The following is a 20,954-nucleotide window of genomic DNA, read 5'->3' on the forward strand; positions in this document are numbered from 1 at the left end:
AACTCAAGTGAATATACATTTAAAAGAAAATCCAACAATTTTACATTTTTTGGACTTGTATCAAATTACACAAGCCTTATTTTTCACTTTTTCTGTCTCTTGATAGTTTAATCTTGAAATTATTCTTTGTAAGACACTAAATCATAAAACAACACCATATTTTTTGTTTAGGCACACCGTTTTCACTCCATGGTATCATGGAAAATTGTCCTTATTTAATCACTTCTCCCTTCAGAATAAAGCAAACAAACACCAGACCTGAGTAAATACGTCTCTACAGCAGATGTTTCACAAGTGCTGTCAGTTTGCTTTGCAGACGTCTCTGCAGAGTTTCAAGGTGAAATTTTAGATATCTCTGCATCAACAGCTCACCAACCCAGAGCGCAGAGCTCGCCGTGCGTCTCGCACATGCTCAGAATTGATCCCTAGGTGAGAACCAGGTGTGTGCGTTTCTGCATATGTCATTCAGTAGCGTCTGAACATGCTTCAAGGCCTCATTGAAAAAAATGTTCACACCTTCAAATCCTGATCCTTTCCACACAACAGTGAAGCCAGAATATGTGTGTGTTCCACTTCTGTAGCTTTAGAGACTTTAAGTGCAAATTTCAGATGTTAAACTAAATTCTGGTTCTCCTCTGTGTTTCCACACATAACACAAATATAAAGGATCTTGACTCAGCGCTGAGTCATCTGAATGGTGCTTTTGGACCAAAGCAACAGCATTTAGTGTCCGTGAGCAAAGACACATTTATGCAAATGTGGAGCAACATAATTTAAGTGCTTCATCATGTGAGTCATCTAAGGAGAATGAGTCATTCCGATTCAGATTTCACCACTTTCTTCAGCTTCTTTGTGTCGTCTGACCCCCCCCAACTCACACAGTTTTATTCCTTTTACTCCTCTGTCCCTTCATTAGACTCCATTATTTTCCTTCATTATTATCACTTCTTTTTATTGCTTTTATAGATATTTTCATTCACTATCTTTTCTCACTGACTGCTCATCATCCTTCTAGATTTTAACTCCTTCTCCTTCTGTCGTTTTTGTCTCCAGCTGATGCCCAGAGAGTGCATCAACTCGCTGTTTGACAACTTCACATGGACAAAGATTTGGGGGTCGCCCCCGCCTGTGGGTTTGGGCCGCTCAGCTGCCTGGCTGCACCCCGATGTCAGCGTCTTTGTGGTGCTGCTGCTCTTCTTTGTAATGAAGGTATGCGGCTGCTGAGAAAATGTGGGTGTTGTTTGAGGACAAGCCACCTCCCGCCTCCCTCTTGTGGAGAAGTCTGGTTCCTGTTGACGTCAGAACTCTCGTCATCATCTCCTTCATTAGGGACTTTTGTTGCAGGTCACTCATTTTATGTGGTGGTGAGGAGCATCTGTGAGTGTGGGTGTGGGTGTCTTCATTTTCTCCTTCTTCAAGGTCAAACTTGCAATCCCGCAACCTGGAGAATCCTAATCGTTGTAGATTTTTATTAATGCACATTTGCAAAATACGTAATTTGTTAAATGAGTCAGCAAAATATTTGTTAAACTCAGTGAAAGGTTTACATTAAGCAGCTGTTGTTTACAGTAAAGAAGTAAAGAAAAAGCAGAAACTGCAGCTGTACTGTCACTAAAACTTACAAGCTGGTTGATGTATCCCTTCAGTTTCACACTAAAGACAACAAGACACCTCCACTCATCCCATAATAAAAAAAAGGTGCTTAAGGTTTTTTTAAGGCCTAAGTCCTCAGGCAGATGCACAGACGTCCAATTCTGCCATGCGTGTTTGAAAATGAGACAGAGGGCTTTTTTTTCATTGTTGTTTTTTCTTTGAAATTTGAAAACCAATATTTTTTACAGTATTTGCTGCATAACTTGAAGCTAAATAGCATATGTGGAAAATGACATGCATCCCTACAAACCGTTTTATGCAGAATAGAAGTCATCTGCTGAGATAAGATTTGAAGAAGAGCGTTTTGTGACAGAAAATACACTGGATTGGCCCCGAATTCCCAGCTCTGAGCTCGTTGCAACGGGTGGGGGAAAAGGGGCGGGGTTGCTCCACACCAACAATCCCGCCCACAACTAAGAGGTGAATTTTTAATGAACTACTGCCGTTCTACAGAGACTGTCTTGGAAAACCATACACTTTTTAAAAAAGATATTCATGACCCCTTCAGATGCATTATTATCATTATTATTGTTGTTCCAATATCCCGAGATGCATTTCTAGGGTATTTAGCTTTCAAACACATAAAAAAACAACTTCTGGTTGAAATGCACAGGCCTGTATATATAAATATTTGTAGGAGCGTATTAAAGCCCTTCGCTCAGTGTCAAGCAGCAGCTAGATCATGGAGCTCGTCGGTTGTGCAGAGCGGCACCCAGCCGGGAAACTTTAATTCCTCTGAAGCGGAGCGCAGCTCTCTGTTCAAACTCAACTTATCCACCACGTTCATCTGCCTTCCTGTCATCTTCTGCTGCCTTCTGCTCCTCAGGAGGACACGCACAGACCTTGCGTGTCCTCCTGAGGAGGACACGCAAGGTCTGTTTGGCTGGAGTCTGTTTGGCTGGAGTTTGGCTGGAGTTATTCTAAACCAAAAGAGCAAACTCTCTATGAAAAGGCTAAATTTATTATTTCATTTAAAAAAAACAACAACATATCCTCTTGATGAAGGGACTGCTGATGAATCTGCTTGAATCCTGTTGTTCAGAAGCAAAGTGCTTCAAAGCTTCAGATCAGGTTTATCCAGGCGCTGCATGGTAGTGAGAAACCATTTTTCCAGCTTGTAAAGGACTGACGCTCACTCAGTGACAAGTGTGAGTGCTGACTACTCCCCTCTAATCTCCAATAGAGTTGAACTTTTCCTTAGGATGTAATTCTGTTAATCCATTGTGAAATGTTTGTGGATTGTTTTAGTTATTTACAATTTTCGAATATCAAACTAAATTTTAAATAAACGCCTGCGTGACTACAAAAGAAGATTAAACAGAATTTTAAAAAATGCTGTGCCTGAAACAAGCTGAAAAATTAATATATGTTGCACCACTGAAGCAGAAACTAGTGGAATCCAGAAGTCATCATCTTTAGTCATTCGTCTTCTAGATCTTCTTTGGAGATATGTTTAAATTCAGACACATTGAGGGTCCTCACTCTAACTGAAATCCTCCAGAACATTTGCTTATCCATGATGAGGGGAACTCTGCTGCATTTGGATAATTGTTCTGCTGCAGGGCCCAAATAATCTTCAGCTCAACTGATAGAGAACGTTCTCCTTTAGCGTTTTCTACTAGAGAACGCCATTTGTAACGAGACTATAGGTCCTGAACCTGTGAACCCATTGATTTTATTTGTATACACTGCACTTACACTTAGATTTTCTTGTGAATAACACGCTTCTCTGAAAAAAAGGGATCCTACGGGGCATTCATGCCAAGTTTGATGCTTTTTTTCAAAATGTATGATTACTTTCATAACCGGCCCCCTATTTGCCTCCTATGTTTGTTCAGAAGTTTCTTTCATGTTGAATCCTGGTCTCCTGTGTCACTTCAGTTCTGTCTGTGTGGTTCTGCTTCTTCCTTAGGTTTGTGTTCTTTTGGAATCCTTTTGGTTACTCCTGAGGGTTCCTGTAATTGAATAGAATCAATCTTGCTGTGGTTCTGTGAAAACTGCTTAGATACCTTTGTAACCCTTTTAGGGTGAGGGACGCCTGTGACTGGGTTCTTATTTGTACTCTTTACACTGACCTGACTTTCTGTAAGACAGTCTGTTGTTACAGTGATTTCATATTTTAACAAATTTGACAGAAACCATGTCTTGGTGTGAAAAAAAGCGAATTAAATCCGTTTTGAAGAAATTATAAGTTCGATTTGATTGCAATTTTGCAAAAGGATCGGTTACTTTTTCACATTCATGTAAGGAATATAAACAGGTTTTTGTAAAGACATTAACTTGTTATACAAACCTAATTTGACATTACCTATAAAAGTTAATGTAGTTGTTTTATACTATGTTTGAAGATACAAACAACTGAAGGGGTTAATACTTTCCTACATTTCGTTTTCCTGTCCATCCCTTCATCTGCAGCTCTTCCAGTCTTCCTGCTTTCTTCTCTCTGAGTCTTCGGCAGCATCTCTGCTTTGTGCTGCATCAGCCATCTGTTTGAGGATTTGGGAGCTGATGGACTGACTAAAGCTGTGTGTCTGGGACTGATTGATTTTTGACTTTCAGGATTAAAAGAAAAGAAATCTGAGCTCAGTTCTGTCTTCAGGACAGCAACCCTGAAGTTTTATTTTGAAGGTTCAGTGCCAGACAATAATAAAAAAGGATGTGTAAATCATAAAATGAATTGCAAAAATGTTAATGTAGCGCTTTACATAAAATGAAAGTGTGGTTAGAAAAACTACTCTGACGTTTTGAATGTGTGGGGGTTTTTTGGTCACAAACATAGTTATTTTTAAAAAGAAGATTTTTTTTTTCCTTTTTCCTGTCTAGTTCTGGATGTCTGCTGTTGCCACGACAATGCCCATCCCATCCGGGGCTTTCATGCCGGTCTTCATCCTTGGTGAGAAATAGCTTCTCTTCAAAAAACAGAATAATTCATTTCAAAAATAAATTCCTGCACAACAGCTTCAGTTTTTTTTTTTAAATGATACGTTCGTTATACATCATAATTTGATTACTTTTCTCTTATTTTGAAATTCTGATGTAACTAAATACTTGAACATTTCCAGGTTAAACAACAAACATCCTATTGGTGTGCGTTTGGTGTCTGACAGCACAAAGTTTAAATTTCCAGCTTTGTTTCTGCATTTTTTACAGCAGCTAACTTTATTTCTTCCTTTATTCATAGTCGTAAAATGCACTATAAAATAGTTTCAGTTTACCAGCCTTTTTGATGACAAACTATCCCACATCATACATTGCCCAGAGTATTTTTGTCTGTTTTGTTTTTTCGTAATCTTTTAGATTAATCCTTGCATTTCTGTATCATCTTCCAATAACCAGATCACCTATTGTTCTATACCTCCAAGGATATAGACATAAATTCTGTGAAATCTTGAGGTTTTCTCTTTTTCCTCCATATTTCCTTCCTGCAGGAGCTGCGTTTGGCAGGCTGGTGGGGGAGATCATGGCCACTTTGTTTCCCGATGGGATTGTGTTTGATGACATTCTGTACCGCATCATCCCTGGAGGGTACGCAGTCATCGGTTAGTCTCCAGTTTTTGTTTCTACATCTGGGATTGGACCTGTAAAAAAAGTTTGGTCTAATTGGTTCGATTTTCATTATTTTAGAAGTGTTGGAGTTTATTAAGGTGTGAGCAATGTGCATTTATGGTTCATCTTTAGTTTGATTTAAAGCATCCAACCCAAATTAACCTAAAAATGAGAAGTGGTACTCCCTTTTGACTGCAAAGGTATTATTAAAGTATAAGGTATTATTCTGGAAGGTATTTTTCTGGATTATAAATATGCCCACTATGCTTGGTTAGTTCTCCTTCCCCTCCTGACCGTCAGTGTCTTAAATCGACCAGCCAGAGGTCGAGTGTCCTTTTTCTTTAACTCCACAGTCATCCTTCATGCTCTTTCCCCCCCTCCTCATCTAATTTCCCCCCTTCTCCCAGTTGGTCCTCCTCTCCCTCCTGCCTTCCATCCGAGGTTGCTTTGCTCTGACAGTTAAATGCCACCGCAGGTTTGTTTTACCTTTCTCACCTCAGCCGATGACCCAGAAATGTGGCCTTCAGTCACTCTCAATCCAGCAGTCCTGCAAAGGTTGTTTCTCTTCTTCATCTTTTGATCTCTTCCTCCTTTTACTCCCCTGATATCTTTTTATTCTCTGAATATAAGGTGTGTTTGTTTTTCAGGTGTATCCTCTTTGATGACGTTCAGTCTCTACATGTTTACTCTTTTTTGTATTTTCAACTTTTTTCTATATTTTACAGTTTCATAATCCTGGCCTTAAAACATTAGTGTCTAAACTGGCCTTTATCATACCTTCCACCCATGTTGGTTGTACACCGTCCATGCCTCTGTTTCTCCTCCAGGAGCGGCAGCACTGACTGGAGCGGTGACTCACACTGTGTCCACAGCTGTCATCTGCTTTGAGTTGACCGGTCAAATCTCGCACATCCTCCCCATGATGGTGGCGGTAATCCTGGCCAACATGGTGGCCCAGGGACTGCAGCCCTCCCTGTACGACTCCATCATCCAGGTCAAAAAGCTCCCCTACCTGCCTGAGCTCGGCTTTGGACACATGAGGTCGGTCTGAACGCCACAGAGGAAAAACGTCCCGGCAGATTAACGCATACATCATACAAAACATTAGTCCTGGAATAGAATTAGATAAAATAGAAATGGTTTCATTTAATGCAGTATTTGTGTGCATTCCTCCACAGCCAGTACAACACCTTTGTGGAGAACATTATGGTCCGAAAGGTGAAGTTCATTTCTTCTCAGTCCACATACAGAGAAGTCAAACACCTGCTGGACTCCTCCTCACTTAAAACTATCCCCCTGGTGGACTCAAAAGGTTAAAAAATATTCTAAATTGAGTGAATCTTTTTTTAAAAATGAAGATACACATTTAATTTACAATATCTACAACTCTGCAAAATACAATTTTGACATTTGTCCTTCAAGACTCCATGATCCTGCTGGGCAGCATCGACCGCTTGGAGCTTCTGGCTCTTTGTGATTGGTGGTTGTCACCGGAGAGGAGACTCCTGATGCTGGTGAGAACGCTCGCCTTTTTCTTGTCAAGTCCTTTCCTTAGAGCTCAAATATTTTATTCCACGTAAACTAATCTAGATTAAAAAACTAAAACTATAGACCTCATGGTCAATGGTTAAAAATGTGGTGTATCCAGTAAATGTCGTGAGAATGATTAGAGAGAAAAACTAAACTAAAACTAGATTACAAAATGTGTTGCATTGAAAAGATTTCAGGTGATGGAATAACAAACAGAATAAAATCCCTCATCACCTAAAAAGGTAAAAGTCAGCTGAATTAATTATCTTTTTTTTTCTTTTAAAGCTAAATTCCTAAATAAAAAAACACATAAAAAGAGACCAAGGCTTTAAAAAAATTATTCTTAAATGTTTGGTTAGGAACAGCTGGAAAAAAAGATTAAAACAATTATTGAAACAAAGGTTAGTCTTTCGCTAAATACTACATTAGCTAATAAAAATCCAAACTGGCATTAAAAATGGATGCTAAATGTGGTAATCCAATGTTGATAAATCTTTACTAAATGCAAACTTACATAAAGAATATGTTAAGGGGGTGAACATACACTGAATTCTTTTTGAATGCTAAATGAAATTCAACAATGTTTCCTTTAGTTTGCACTCAAACTGAGCACAGTTGACACTTTCCACAACAGGTGATGGGTGGCTGTCATGAGCCGTTCAGAATGATAAATACTCTTTACATTTCAGTGTGTTTTCTTCTGGACGGGAGTTTAGGGTCGCAGTCTACAGGAGCAGAATCCGTGTCCAAGACACAGCTGGGAGTCCTTTGCCTTCGTGGATGAGGAAGAAGAAGATGAAAAAGAGAAGGTGTCACTCTAAATTTTGATTTGTGAATATATTTGTTTTTGTAATATAGTCATAATTGATTTTCATCATTTCAGTGTCCTGATCCATTTGCCATCTGCTCTGGCAGTTGTTAAAAACTGTTATACTGATAGAAATTCAAATTATTTTACTAGGAATAAATACAGACCAGTAGTATTCTGTGACCGTGTGTTTGTGCGCAATTTGTTTCAGAACACCCCACGATATTTCTGAAAGTTGTAAAATGGTATAAACAAGCCACTGAAGTTACAAATAAAAGAAATTTGAATCTATTTATATTTAAAATGTACATTTATTTTTTCATTTAGAAACCAAACTGTACTTTAAACTTCTAAATCTATAAAGTAGACACCTTCTAACCCAATTATGACAATCTTTCTACAATAGAAATGAAATATTCTTCAGAAGTTCTCATCAATGTTTGGCATTTGTAGGTTGCTTTGCCTTCACTCTTCTTGTATTTGTAAAACTGTAAACTCTGACAGAGCTGATGTTCCACCTTCCTTTGACTGCAGGATAATTTGGTTCAGGAGGAGAGGAACGGCCCTCTGACCTCACCAAAACCACAAGAGCCTTCATCAAACCACACTGCATCAGCTGCAGGTGAGGATCAAACCGTTTGGTGGATTAAAAAAAAATCCTATTTTTAACAAACTAGAACAACAGCTGCATTACTTTTTTATTTAGAATAATTTAGCTCCACTGAAAAGCTCCTTATCTGTCTTAAAAAGGGGCGACATTTTTAACTAATGCGAACTAGTGGAATTAACAGCAAGGCTAAGTATAGGCACATTGTTTTAATTTGCCAAATTTTTAATTCTTTTGTTCAAAGATTAGCATGTGGTAATAAGCTGCATGAGACAATTTGCATGTAGCATTCTGCACCAGCTTCCCCAGAGAAAGAGGATACATGAGTAGAAAGAAACCCCATATTTCAGATGCACCCATTCAGTCTGTTACCACCATAGCAAGCTCTGACAGTCTGTTCCCAAGTCTGAAGCAAACCCCAAAGTGACAAATGTTGCACTTCACCAAAGAATTATGTGGGGCTGGTTTCAGAAGAGAGCAATTTTAATACATATGTTAGTCCTTCAGGGCAACAGGATTAAAAAAGTTCATCTAGAAGATATTTTGCTGCTCATGCGAGAAGAAGCTGCTCGACCTTTTGGTAGCCAATTGATTTTCCAAAATGTTTCAAACTGTGGGAATTTCCAGAAACCTTGTGAGTCATTGAAACTAAGTTCTGATTCTCTGGAGATAATAATTTGCATTTGACATTTGTGCTGTACTATTATTGGGCATTGATGTACCAGACATGTATGAAGCTGGAGAAATTTAGCAAAAATACGTAAAAAGCAGCAAAGACATTAATCAATTTCCCGTGATTCAAAGCAAAGGTAGATGACAGTTTTCGTGTTTTATTGTGCTTTTGGTGAAGATTTGGAGTTTGCATTTCTCCACAAGATTGATTGTTTTTTACACAATTTGCCTAAAAAGGGGTTTTATAGAATTAGCTTCTTGCTATGTCTCGATAATTCACCAAAAAAGAACAGATGACTAGATATTTAGTCCTATCCCAGATGGTGTTCAGGCCTTATTTCTATTCAAACTTTGGAAAAATTATACAATATTTAAGCTACTGCTCACAAGTCAATGCTTTGACTACTTTTCTTTCTCCTTTTGCAAAATGAATACAAACACATTTGCTTCCATGAGCCCAACAGATGCCAAATGATCGGAGCCAATACCTCTGTAACCCTAACATCAGCTGGGATTTGTTCAACAAACCAGATGCTGTTTTCATTGCGGTGGAACTCATCATTAGCCTGTCACACTCAACAAGTAACTGCCTCCCAGAGAAATTGTTTCCAGGGCGCAACAATGAGGGGTCTCTTTATTTTTGACAGACTCTAAAAAATCCCTCTAGCAATTAGGGTATGTTTGCAGGAGGTTACTAACTCCTGCTGTGCTTCTCTAGATGCCTGTGCCGAGAAAAATCCTCTTCGGTCTGTGAGGGAAACGCTCCATAATCTGTTCACCTCCAACAGCAGGCGGCTGGAGAAAGAGCCACAGGTCTGTGTGTGAGTGCTGACCTTATTGCATGTCTACGTGTCAGATTAAACCTTTTTGACATCCACCTTTTCTTTTTTATAGTTTTGATCAACACATTTTGAAGAAATCCTGCAATACAGCAACGCCTTTCTATAAAAATGATTCCATTGTAGCTCTGTTCTGTCAACTTTTTAGCACAGGGCTTTTTTCTCCCCACTCATGCATACGTACTGCATCTGATTGACGAGGACTTGCAAACACGCAGCTGCTTCCTTTGCCTCAGACTAACTCCCACGGGTGGAGTGTATTTTTTTTCCTCTCTCATATGGAAATTTAAAAACTGCATTGAGGAGGCAGAGTTATTTTATTCAGTTCAGCAGTGAGTGTGAAGAAAAACAAAACACCTGCAGGAATGAGATGCGAGAGCTTTGGAAATTGGGAAACCAGAATTTCATTTCTACATCCCCTCCTTCCACGCCTCTTGAATTTAAAAATCTGATTATCATTGACGTTTTTGGAGTCTGTCCCTCCTTCCTAGCTTCTTTTTATTATGGAAAATTGTACTCACATTGAATGCAAAAACTGTGTTATTAATATATAAAGATTAAATGGACAATTTCCATCTGATCTCAAACATGTCAGGTCATCATTTTAAGACTAGATTGTAAACTTTTAAATTGAATAGCCCTGCTCACTTAAATTAATGCACTGGGAATCTTATTGCCAAGGTTCAATTCTTTTTTTTATTCTTTTTTAAAGACTTTACTTCAAAATTCTATTTTCTGCTTCTCCCATATAATCCATTTACAATCTCAGTTCTATAAATTAGAGAACATCTCAATGCTGAAAAAGCTTTATAAATGTGTACATTTGTGCTCTTTGGTTCTTTGTTTCCAGGAGCCCTGTTCTCCCCCCCTCTCCGACACCATGACACCAGATGAGGTATGAAAAAGACAAACCTCAAAACATCTTCACATTTTTGCTGAATTTATGCTTATTTGCAATAAATAAATACTTTCCGCTCTAATTAATAATAATTCACTTTATATCAGACTCAGGTGCGGTCCATAGAAGAAGATGCAAATACAACATACATAATAAATTAAAATAATAAAAAAATAAAAAAAGAGTATAATCACTGTATGCAGTGTTTTCTCAAGGCAGAAATGTAGCGGCATGAGTTTTGTGATCAGTCAGAGACATGATAATTAAATTCTTAGATTTGTGCAGGCATTCCATGAGGCTGTTTAATGAATTAATTTTAATAAATTAATCTATACATTTATGTATTTATTTATTTATTTGTTTTTTTTTGTATTTATGTTTTGTTCTTTTACACAGTATTATTCTGGGTCGGTTGCTGTTCAGCCACTGCAGCTCTATATGGGGACCTGCATCGCCACCTTGGTGTGGTGAGGCTGGGTCCCCCCCCTTCGATGCTGGGATTTAAACCTTAAAAATAATCTGCTTGTTGTTAATGTATTTCTTGATTGATTGATTGCAGCCATAACACATATTTCTTAAGTTGGAGCACACTGACCGTCAACTTTGTTATGCCCAAAAATGTTTACATTCTACTTTGCAAGAGGTCCCATATGGTGGTGTCCTGGCCTGTTGTCCCCATGATAATATGAAAACACACATGCACATAACATCAGGTCACAGTCCCCATTAGGACACAAAACAAAGACACAGTTGAACATCTATGTTCCTGACTTACTGGGTTATGGGTAAAAATTCTTATTTGAAAGCCAAAATGTTAGAGGACAAGAAAACTTTAAAGAAACCTTAACATTGCTTTGCTTTGTGTGACTAAAGAGTAAAAATATTTTACAACACCAGCCAAATAGACAGCACTGCAACACTTTTGAAACGTACCAGGTGGGACTCATGCTTCCGCTGAAGTGTTTTTTAGGTAATTTAAGACCCATAAATGACCCAACTTTAGCCCCCTTCAATTCCCAACTAAAAGCTTAACTGTTTTTATCACCTTTTATTGGTTTTCTTTGAAGGAGTAGGGCTGCTCTGTCATGAACAATAGTAGTATTGTGACAAACTTGACATTTTTCCTTTTTTATCGGCCGAATCACCTTTGCTATTAGATATCACTGTTTTCACTGAGCATAGAGCCTGCTGTCTGCCTGAAAGCTGAATTTCTCAGATTTCTTCAGGTGCCTTCCAAATATTAAACTAAGCAGGAGGTGTTCATTGCTCTAGAACTGGTTTAGATCCCATATTAGACCCTAAAAGTACGCAGTAGCATCTAAATCAACCACACCTGCCACTTGTATAGTTTACCACCAATTATATGAGTTCAATATGAGCCATTGTGAAGCATTTTCACGTCATCTAATGACAAACATTGAACAACTCCAATTTAGATTTCTGACTTAAACGTTGCTCATTTTGTTTTTCTCTAGTTAAGATTAACCTGGACTTTGTTGACATCAGGGTTTCATGAAAAAATGTATTTTCCTTTATTCTACCTTCATTATCAGTAGTGGTAATGCTATTAGAGAAGATACAGCATCAAGGTGTCAAACAAATGTCCCTGTTGTCAAAATTTAAGGTTGAATTCAACATTTTTTAATCGCAACTTTTAGCTGAAACTTTTTTTTTATTTCAGCACCCTTCAAAAATATCTTCCACTCCTTTTTTGTTACCTACCCTTCCCTTAGGCAGCACACTCCCACAAAAAGACATAACATCGGTCTGTAATTCCACGAGACTGCTGTCCTTGTCACAACAGTCGGACCTCGTAGGAAAAATCAATGGAAAAGCTAAAAGGTGTCAGACATCTTAAATCTCAAAGGGGGGAACTGGACATTTAAGGACAAAACTAAGTTTTCAAGGATCTTCTTAGTCGTAGATGATTGTTGTCAGCTTCCTAAAACCACAAACTGCAGGTACCATACAGGACATGCATCCTATGAAACTGTTGTTGCTTGATTTATTTGTTTCATGATTCATTATGGTTCCCTTCTCTGTGGCCTTGGTCTCTGCTGCTTCAGATCAGAGCATGGGAGGAGGCAGAGATGGACAAACCAGTCGAAATCGATGAGATACGTGTCGATCCATCGCCTTTCCAGCTGGTGGAGAGGACGTCGCTACACAAGGTACATCTGCTTCCACACAATCATTAAAGCTCATGCATCTTCATGTTTTGAAGGTTTCTTAAATTTATTTTTGCCTGATAAATGTAACAAAGCAGTTTTTATTTAGAGATTTTCTTTTTTAGGAAAGAAACCTGTCCAAATCTTTACATTTTTTATGAAAAGTGTTTGACCTTTAACCTGGTAGCTCATTTGTGTCACCATCACTGAAAACAACTTAAATCCTGTTTTCATAATTGTATTTTTGAGGTTTGTGGAAAAATGTAGTTTGAGTCGTTTAAAATCAGACACAGAGGACTTTGAGGGGTCGTAAAAGACAGATTTCATTCTGAACCACTCACATAACCTCTACATACATTCTCACTCTCACTGTTTGAGGGCTTTAAGCAGAATCTCAGATTTAAGTCCAGTCTTTCACCAGAACACTCCAGATTCTTCATTTTTTCATCCACTCAGGGGTGGACTCAAAGTTCTGTTGCAGAACCAGAGTGATGTGAGCTTGGGTTTATTGACTGATGGAGGGCATCCTGCTTCAGGATTTTCTTCTAGAGAACAGAAATCATTGTTCTATTAATTATACTAATTCGTTAAGTTAGAAATGTCCTCTTTTGTCCTGTCGATCCACGGAGTGTTAAACCAAAGATTTTCTTCATACTCATTAACAAACCTTGTTGATCATTTTTTGAGTACCGGTAAATTTTTGTGTTCTTTCACCTTTACCGTGCATTGCCTTTTTTTCTTGATAATGTACAACATTATTGCGTTTAATTCACAAATTTAAAAAGTTAATCATAGATTGTATAGAATAGATACTTGTTTAACACTTGTTTAATGTTGACAATAGAATAGTCATCACATTTCTTTATAATTTTTATATACTTGTCAGACTATTTTCACAGGTTCCTATAAATGTTCTACATTCCTGCAGATCTGTTGATGTTTGGTACTTTTGCACACTGTCTCATTTATTCTTATTTCTTCCTCGGTTGTGTTTCGTCTTTGACTCAATCTTATTGGGACAAACCTGAAAGTGACCTCATATTTTCATGATGTTGAGGCATATGAACACCCTTCACTCTTTTTTTCTTTTCTTTTTTTTGCATCCCTGTAAACTCGTTCTGGTAGTAATCCTCATGGTGTTCTGTGTATCCGTGTGGAAAAGAGGCAGAGGAGATGGGATGTGCTGATGCATACAGAGAGCTGATCCACAGTGTGACCTCAGCTGGGTTATAAGTACAATAGTTTGCAATTTAAATGCACTCAAGGACTCTCCAGTATTCTTTTCACCAGGAGACCATTTTCCTTTGTCTTTGACAGAACGCTTAAAGATGCACAGAGACTGTGAATTCTCAAAGGTGGCAAAAAGAATAGAAACATGGATGTGCAAGTGTGAGGAAAGTTCTGTTAAGTGTGCTGAGCTCTCCCTCTTGCTGCGTCTCTACAGACCCACACGCTGTTCTCTCTGCTCGGACTCAGTCACGCTTATGTGACCAGCATCGGCAAACTGGTGGGAGTGGTGGCCCTGAAAGAAGTAAGGAACCAAGTTTGATTTTTACAACACTGCCTGCAGCTTTTACCACCAGCTTTTACTCACTGCTTTTTCCTTCGATTTTCTTTCTTTAATTCAGCAAAGTAATATTCATGTCATTCAGCACATTTGAAAGGATTTAATAAAAGGATTAAACGCTTGAACTTAAACACTCAAACCACTAATCAGGAGCAGTTTTTTCTAGATGCCAGAGAGGCTTTGTGTGAAGAAGTAATTAACCTCAAAGATCTTTTTTGAAATTGACTGGAATTATTGATTAATTCAGATAGTAAAACTTCAATATTAGAGAGAGATTACAGTGGTAAATTCCATTGGAATTTTATAAAATAAATATATATTTATACTTGCATTGATTTGTTAAGACAACAGGTGCCAGCCTGAGTGAAAAAGTTACTTACCACCTTTGTTAAACCATAAATTAACTATGTTTAACCGATTTTGAAACTCTTTTATTTGGGCCTTAGTTAGTGAGGTCCGTTAGTTAGGCCTCATCCCCATAGTTGTGCTTCTGTGACTATCTGCAATGAAACACCAACATTTTTGTCGTCTTTGGAGATAACAAAACATCTAATTTACCCAAAGTTTTAAAAATATGTAGACATGTTGGACATTTTGAAACATAACTATTGTGCGCCAGATATGAAAGTTAATGGCATTTTGCAGGGCCGTGCACAGGATTTTAGAGGGGAAGGGGCACAAAAGGCCTTTTAAACATCTCTGAAATTTAAAAAATAAACTACCAATGAAAAACCTCCAGTTCCTGACAGCTGTAACCAATGTGACTCTTGTCACAGGAGAAGTTGCTTGGTCCCTAAACAATTCTGGCGGCTCTGAGTCCAAGCGGAGCAGCAAAGACAGAAGCAGCAGCTCAGAACCCCCATAACACAATAATAATAAAAACTCAACAGATATAACACCTACACCCTTTGTTCTGTTCAAGCTCCACATTCTGTTCCCTTTAACCCAGAAGTACTGAATGCTGCAGTGCCTCACATAACCACAAGAGGTGTTTTAGTGATGTTCTTAGATGAGTCCAATTAATCTGGCCGTTCCAGGCTTCGGTAAACTATAAGTGACATCAGAACTGGTTAGAGTATAAATGTTTATGATTTAACTTTTAATGGAGGCATTAAAACTAAATAAACATTTGCATCATTCTGACAGTTTTTCAGTTTTAACTCACATTCTCCAACACACTGATACCAAGCGGCAAGGAGGAAACACCTACAAGCATCCATATTTTATTGAATGTTTGCATGATCACGATGCAGCAAAGTTAGTTACTAAATATTATTGTCATATTCAGCTTGATATGAAGACTTAAAAAGCTGTTGGAACTCCAGATACAAAAAAAAACAGACTTCTGTGGGTTTTTTCCCTTTCAGAAGCAGCACTTTTTGATAGATATCATAGCATCCCTGCAGTTTCAGGGCAAATTAAAGTCCAGTAGTTGTTCAAACCCCTTAAAATGCAGGTCTCAAACTTTAGTCTTCAAGGTGTCCTACATCTTTTCCAACTAACCTGCCATTAAAGCTCCTTATTGGCTAAAAACACCTGAGTCAGGTAATCAGCACCAGATGAAGCAGGATTTCTTACCAGCAGGATGTTGGCCCTCGAGGTCTTGAGTCTGAAATTCCTGCCTTGAAACAGCAGGGAGGCTTGGTAAGTAGCTTTTAAAGAAAAAGTGCATGTTAACCTTTCTTATCCTCGTTTGTTTGTTTCCCCCCACCTGCTTTCCTTCACAAAAGCTTCAGAGGGCCATCGAAGGCTCCACGCGTTACGGCGTGCGCCTCCGCCCACCCCTGGCCAGCTTCCGCGACAGCAACCACAAGCCTGTCCCCAAACCTTCCGCCTCTTCCCCTGCTCCTTCTCCAACCTTGACCTCCCCTCTCTCCCTCCAAGAGGTACCTGACAATCCCTCTGCATCAACCACCGGCCACCATCACCATCCTCTCGACCATGAGCATGAAACTGAGGTGTGGATCGAGGGGGTGGACAGGGAGGCGAGGGCCAGCTCAGAAGACAGCAGCCTCACGAGCAACCTCAATGTGCCTCCTTCATCAACTCCTCCCCCAGTCCCTGCTCCCTCCACATCCCCCCCTCCCTCTCCTTCATCCTCCCTCCCCCTCTCTACCTTGAGGGTCACACAAGGACTCTGCGAGGGGGATGAAGGCAGCGATGATGAGCCAATGGTATAGCTTTTTATAATGGAAAGGCTTTTTTTAACGTCTTGCTTCTTCTTTTCTTATACCTCTTAGGTTCCAAACTCAGTTGGTCCACTCCTCAAATCTCCATCTTATAAAAAGATCTGTGTTGTATTTTTTATTTTATTTTTTTAACTTTTTGCTCTGTTTTACTTTCAGTTTATTTACTAAGTTAAGCATTTTCAGGGTTTTACTATTTTTCCCTTTGTACCAAATCGCTTCATCAGCTCGCTGATAGTTGAGCTCATCTCATCTCAAAGACTTTATGAGGTAGACATTCATCCCATTTCAGTCCCAGTTCTTCAAACATTTCGTATACGAAGATTGTTGTCTATAACTTTATATTTTCTCTTCAATACCTGATTATTAAAAGTTTAAAGAAGGGGTTTGCTCTGAGTAGAGAAGCAGAGGTGAATCATCCTTTTGAGTGTCAGCATCCAGACAGAAGAAAAGTGATGGAGTGGTAGGTGACGTTTGGCTGTTTTGACCTCCACAATGCATCCTCAGAGCTTATGCCATCATGTTTTACTTAATGAAGAAAGCAGCTACATGCAGAGCATTTTTGTCCAACAGGATGCATCCCCAGGTTTCTCAGGTGCTGCCATAAGTCTTTAACATCATGTATTGTGAAGTAGTTTTTATGAGTGAATAAATATATTTATTTGTTAAGTGTAATGTTTTTCCCCAAAGCTCTTTTGTTTGCCAACAATTGTTTTAAGTGTACTTTAGCAAATGGGTTTTTGAAGCTCATAGAACGGTGAACAATATGGCAGAATAAAAATGTCCCTTCAAATTTGAGATTTTTGTACTTAGCAAACTTGACCATAAAAATAATATCTTTTTTGAAAAGCTTTTTTTACACTCTAAAGTGCTCAGATATTGTTGCTACGATGATAACTCAACACAATATTTATGATAAAGTGGAATTTCCCATAATTTTCATTACTAAAAAACTTTACAAAAAAATCTATTACATAAAAGCCTGTCTACGGTGTGGACATCATCTTCTCTTGAGTTGACGGTTTCTACTGTTGATCGCTTTCAGCCACATAAAGTGCATGCTAGCCTGAGAGGCAGAACAACATTTTGATGCTACATTCACATCAGGCATGTGATGCTAAAAGCACTTTGTTACGGTGTTCACACTGGACTGTCGCTACCCAATACTGGCACATGTCCGCCACTGGAAGGGGCTTGGTCAGAGTGGTGCAAATCTCCCAAATCTTGCTCCAGGCTTTTTCTTTCACAGCTCTATTCTGATAAAAGACTTGGTGTCATAGAATTCTAGCTGTTCATAAACTGCAATTATTAAATTCTCCTCCATGATCAATTGTTGGAACTTCAGTGAAATGAAATTAAATCCAAACATCACTCCCAATCCAAGTCCATGATTGGTCAAAGTTCAACCTGGTTTTGTAAGTAGAAACTGGCATAGTGATGCATAAATGAGAGAATTGTAAATGTGGAAGCTCAAAACGCACATTTCCGGCCTTTACATACACTTTTCATTGAAAGGGGTTTCTTGAACACGCTTTTCCGAAGGCGGTGTGTGTGTGTAGCTTGAGATATGGACCAAAAAAAGGTCAAAAAATTTTTGAGTGTTTTAAATCACTCTCTAAAACTGAAAAAAAAACATGATAGGAAACTTTTTTTAGGGTTCTTGTGACATCTTTTCAGACTCCCAGAAAAAACTTTCCGCAGACTTCAAGTGGTTCAAAACTCTGCCACCCGCATCATCACTTAGTTGCTACCCATTACCTACCGGATCACCCACAAAATCCTTCTTTTCCCCTATTAAGCCATCTATAACCTCTAGCGCAGTGTTTTTCAACCAGTGTGCCACGGCACACTAGTGTGCCGTGGGAGATGGTCAAGTGTGCCGTGGGAAATTGCCCTCATTAACTGATTTAACAACATTTTCCATCTCCAGGATTTCAGCTCTTTGTTCATCGTTACAAGTCCTGATAAAACACTTAGAAATTCAGAATATGAAAGATCGTAAAATACTTTTTTTCTTTGTGTTTATTTGATTCTATTAAAGATATGATTTGATAAGAATGACGGTACCGCGATTTAGCCGCAACTTCAGCTGTTTTAGGAAAAGCCCCGCCCCTTTAAATGTCTCCACCAATCATTCTTGGATTCTTAATCACATGTCATCAGTCTGACCAATCAGAAGTGATTAAAGTCCTCACTTCTTTGTTCTTAATTTTGCTGATAAAGTCGCTCAGTTCTAACAAAAATACCAGCTAAAGCTCGTCTTTAGCGGTGCAGCTTTCCACAGAATCCTGTGTCAGACCGTGGAACAAGTGAACAAAACAATGAAGCTCAGAGACGCTTGTCTTTTTGCGGTCGGCGGATTATTGAACTACATCTCCCATGATGCATTGGGTTAAAAGTGACAGCGTGAGCGTCTCGGCGCAAAACGAGTTTCTCTTAACATCTTGAAACCACAACGAACACAAATCAAACAGTTTTTAAATCTTCTAACTTAACTTTTATTACATCTTTTAGAAAAAAACAGCTGCAGCTTCCAGCTTTTTCTGCCACAATTATCACAAAAATGCAGGTGAGATTGTGGAGGGACTGTAGATCAGTAAAGACTATGAATTTGTCCTCTTTTTTTATTTTTATTTTTGAATGCTGGTGTGCCGCGGGATTTTTGTCAAGGTTAAAGTGTGCCTTGGCTCAAAAAACGTTGAAAAACACTTCCTTTAGCGCTTGAAAAATAGTTTGTTAAAAATGTTGGTTTTTGCCTGCTCTTCCCAAGAAAAAAAGGATGGCAATTCAAAAATTCCCCCCAAATTTTTTTACATTTCAAATGAGAAAGTGGTTTATATTAAAAGGTGGGGATGATCTGTTGTCAGTAGTGGTGGTGGAGGGTTTCTTTCATTTGTAACCAATTAAACCTGTATATATGTTTTAACTAACGTCATATTTTTTTTTTCTTTCACTTTATCTCACTACTCATATTTTCCCTCTTTTTAAATCTGAATAAAATTTCCTCTTGGTTATTGATGGTTTCCCCCTGCAGACCACTTAAGTGAAAAATGTGATTAACTCTGCAAACGATGAAAAATTAATGTAAACAACACTGAATTACTGGATTTAAGTGATCATATTTCCTTTTTATTTGAATATAAATTTTCCTGTCGCATTGATCAATTAAATCTATTTTTAATCACTTCCTGTGTATTATGTCCCTTATTTAGAAACATCTTTCGAAGTAAAACACGCATGAGTTTGATCCTTTGCATCACTGAAAGAGGAAGGCTCTGTGTTTGTTTTTCAGAATAAATATATATTTTACACATAAACAAAGCAGCTACATTCATACAACCTTACATACTGTCTGACATTCATACAAATACATCCGGGGGGTTTTCCACCTTTTTTTTCTAAAAAAAAAAAAAAAAAGAAAAAAAGCAATTTGTTATGGTATTACTTTGTATACTGCGTTATAATGTTGGGGCAGGGTCACTGTTAAAAAGCATGCATGTTTTGGGGGTTGTGGTCAGCTTCTTTGTGTGTGCAGGTGCATCACTCACATGTTCTGCATTCCAACCAAAACACAATATGCAGCAAATCAGGTTTTCCTGGCATTATATGGATGTTTTTCTGTTCCATCTAAATTTTTTGAACCCTTAAATTTTCTGTCTGAAATGTTTAAACATTTATTTTTATTTTTAAATTCAGAAAGAAAATTCAAATGTTTACAAAAATCAGAATCTGATGGAGCAGAAAAACGTCCATACCCCTGCTGGATCCGCTGAACACTTCTGTTTCTGCATGGAACCAAGCACTCTGAATCCAATCCAGGTTTGTGTGGTTTTTTTAATATATTGCATTGAAATCTCAGATAGGCCCTTAAAAGTTTCTTTTTATCTTTTTTGTTTTGTTTGCTTTTCATGTTTTTGTTTTCTTGAGGATATTGCATTTCAGTCCTGGCTCTTCGGTTGACTTTGTCCCAGACATTTGGAAGAGTCCATTACTCAGTTCACATCCTGTTGTCTGTTTCCCATTTTTCACACTAAATTGGGAAGAGAAAAACAGTTGTGTACATTACATCCCAACGTTCCCTAAAAATTCCTCCATGTGGCTCCATGTGGGTAAATATACGGGTGAGGGTGGGGGATAATAGCTTGACTGATTACTGGGGCATTTGCAGTTTTGTATTTTTGTAGTTCAGTTGGTTGCAACAATGACCATGGAGCCTTCTTCTGCCTCCTCATCTTTGGCAATGCCACATGGCAAGACGTCAAATGGTATTCTCTCTGCAATGGATTCAGTAGTCTGTGCTGGTATTCCTGGGCTGGAACCTCTGGTGGACGACGCCTCCTCCTTCAGTGGGGACGGCGTCAGAGAACACGGCTCTGGCTCCAGGGTTAAAGTCACCTCTTCGAGCTGCAGTCACAAGAATTGGAGGCTGTGAGAGCTGCTGAAGAGGTGGATCCTCTTCAATTATGCTGAAGTGAGAACA

The 20,954-nt window shown here is 38.5% G+C and overlaps 2 protein-coding genes across 4 annotated transcripts in view; one reads left to right on the top strand and one right to left on the bottom strand.

The window, feature by feature from the left end:
* The window catches only part of LOC101174115 (chloride channel protein 1), a 31,177-nt gene extending 13,905 nt beyond the window's left edge, over positions 1–17,272 (top strand). Inside the window, exons 12-24 of the mRNA XM_011480979.3 lie at positions 1,054–1,209; positions 4,477–4,546; positions 5,082–5,192; positions 6,027–6,240; positions 6,378–6,511; positions 6,622–6,713; positions 7,446–7,538; positions 8,072–8,159; positions 9,535–9,629; positions 10,506–10,550; positions 12,620–12,724; positions 14,166–14,252; positions 16,019–17,272. Coding sequence (XP_011479281.2) covers positions 1,054–1,209; positions 4,477–4,546; positions 5,082–5,192; positions 6,027–6,240; positions 6,378–6,511; positions 6,622–6,713; positions 7,446–7,538; positions 8,072–8,159; positions 9,535–9,629; positions 10,506–10,550; positions 12,620–12,724; positions 14,166–14,252; positions 16,019–16,468 — 1,740 coding nt within the window. The 3' untranslated portion in view covers positions 16,469–17,272. The remainder of the gene's footprint in view (positions 1–1,053; positions 1,210–4,476; positions 4,547–5,081; positions 5,193–6,026; positions 6,241–6,377; positions 6,512–6,621; positions 6,714–7,445; positions 7,539–8,071; positions 8,160–9,534; positions 9,630–10,505; positions 10,551–12,619; positions 12,725–14,165; positions 14,253–16,018) is intronic.
* Positions 17,273–19,422: 2,150 nt separating this feature from the next.
* The window catches only part of LOC101164166 (protein FAM131B), a 58,893-nt gene continuing 57,361 nt past the window's right edge, over positions 19,423–20,954 (bottom strand). For all 3 annotated transcript variants that reach the window (XM_011480980.3, XM_004074050.4, XM_011480981.3), the window contains one exon: positions 19,423–20,878. In XM_011480980.3, coding sequence (XP_011479282.1) covers positions 20,660–20,878 — 219 coding nt within the window. In that variant the 3' untranslated portion in view covers positions 19,423–20,659. The remainder of the gene's footprint in view (positions 20,879–20,954) is intronic.

The sequence above is a fragment of the Oryzias latipes genome, chromosome 11, assembly GCF_002234675.1.
Source record: "Oryzias latipes chromosome 11, ASM223467v1".
Lineage (NCBI taxonomy): Eukaryota > Metazoa > Chordata > Actinopteri > Beloniformes > Adrianichthyidae > Oryzias > Oryzias latipes.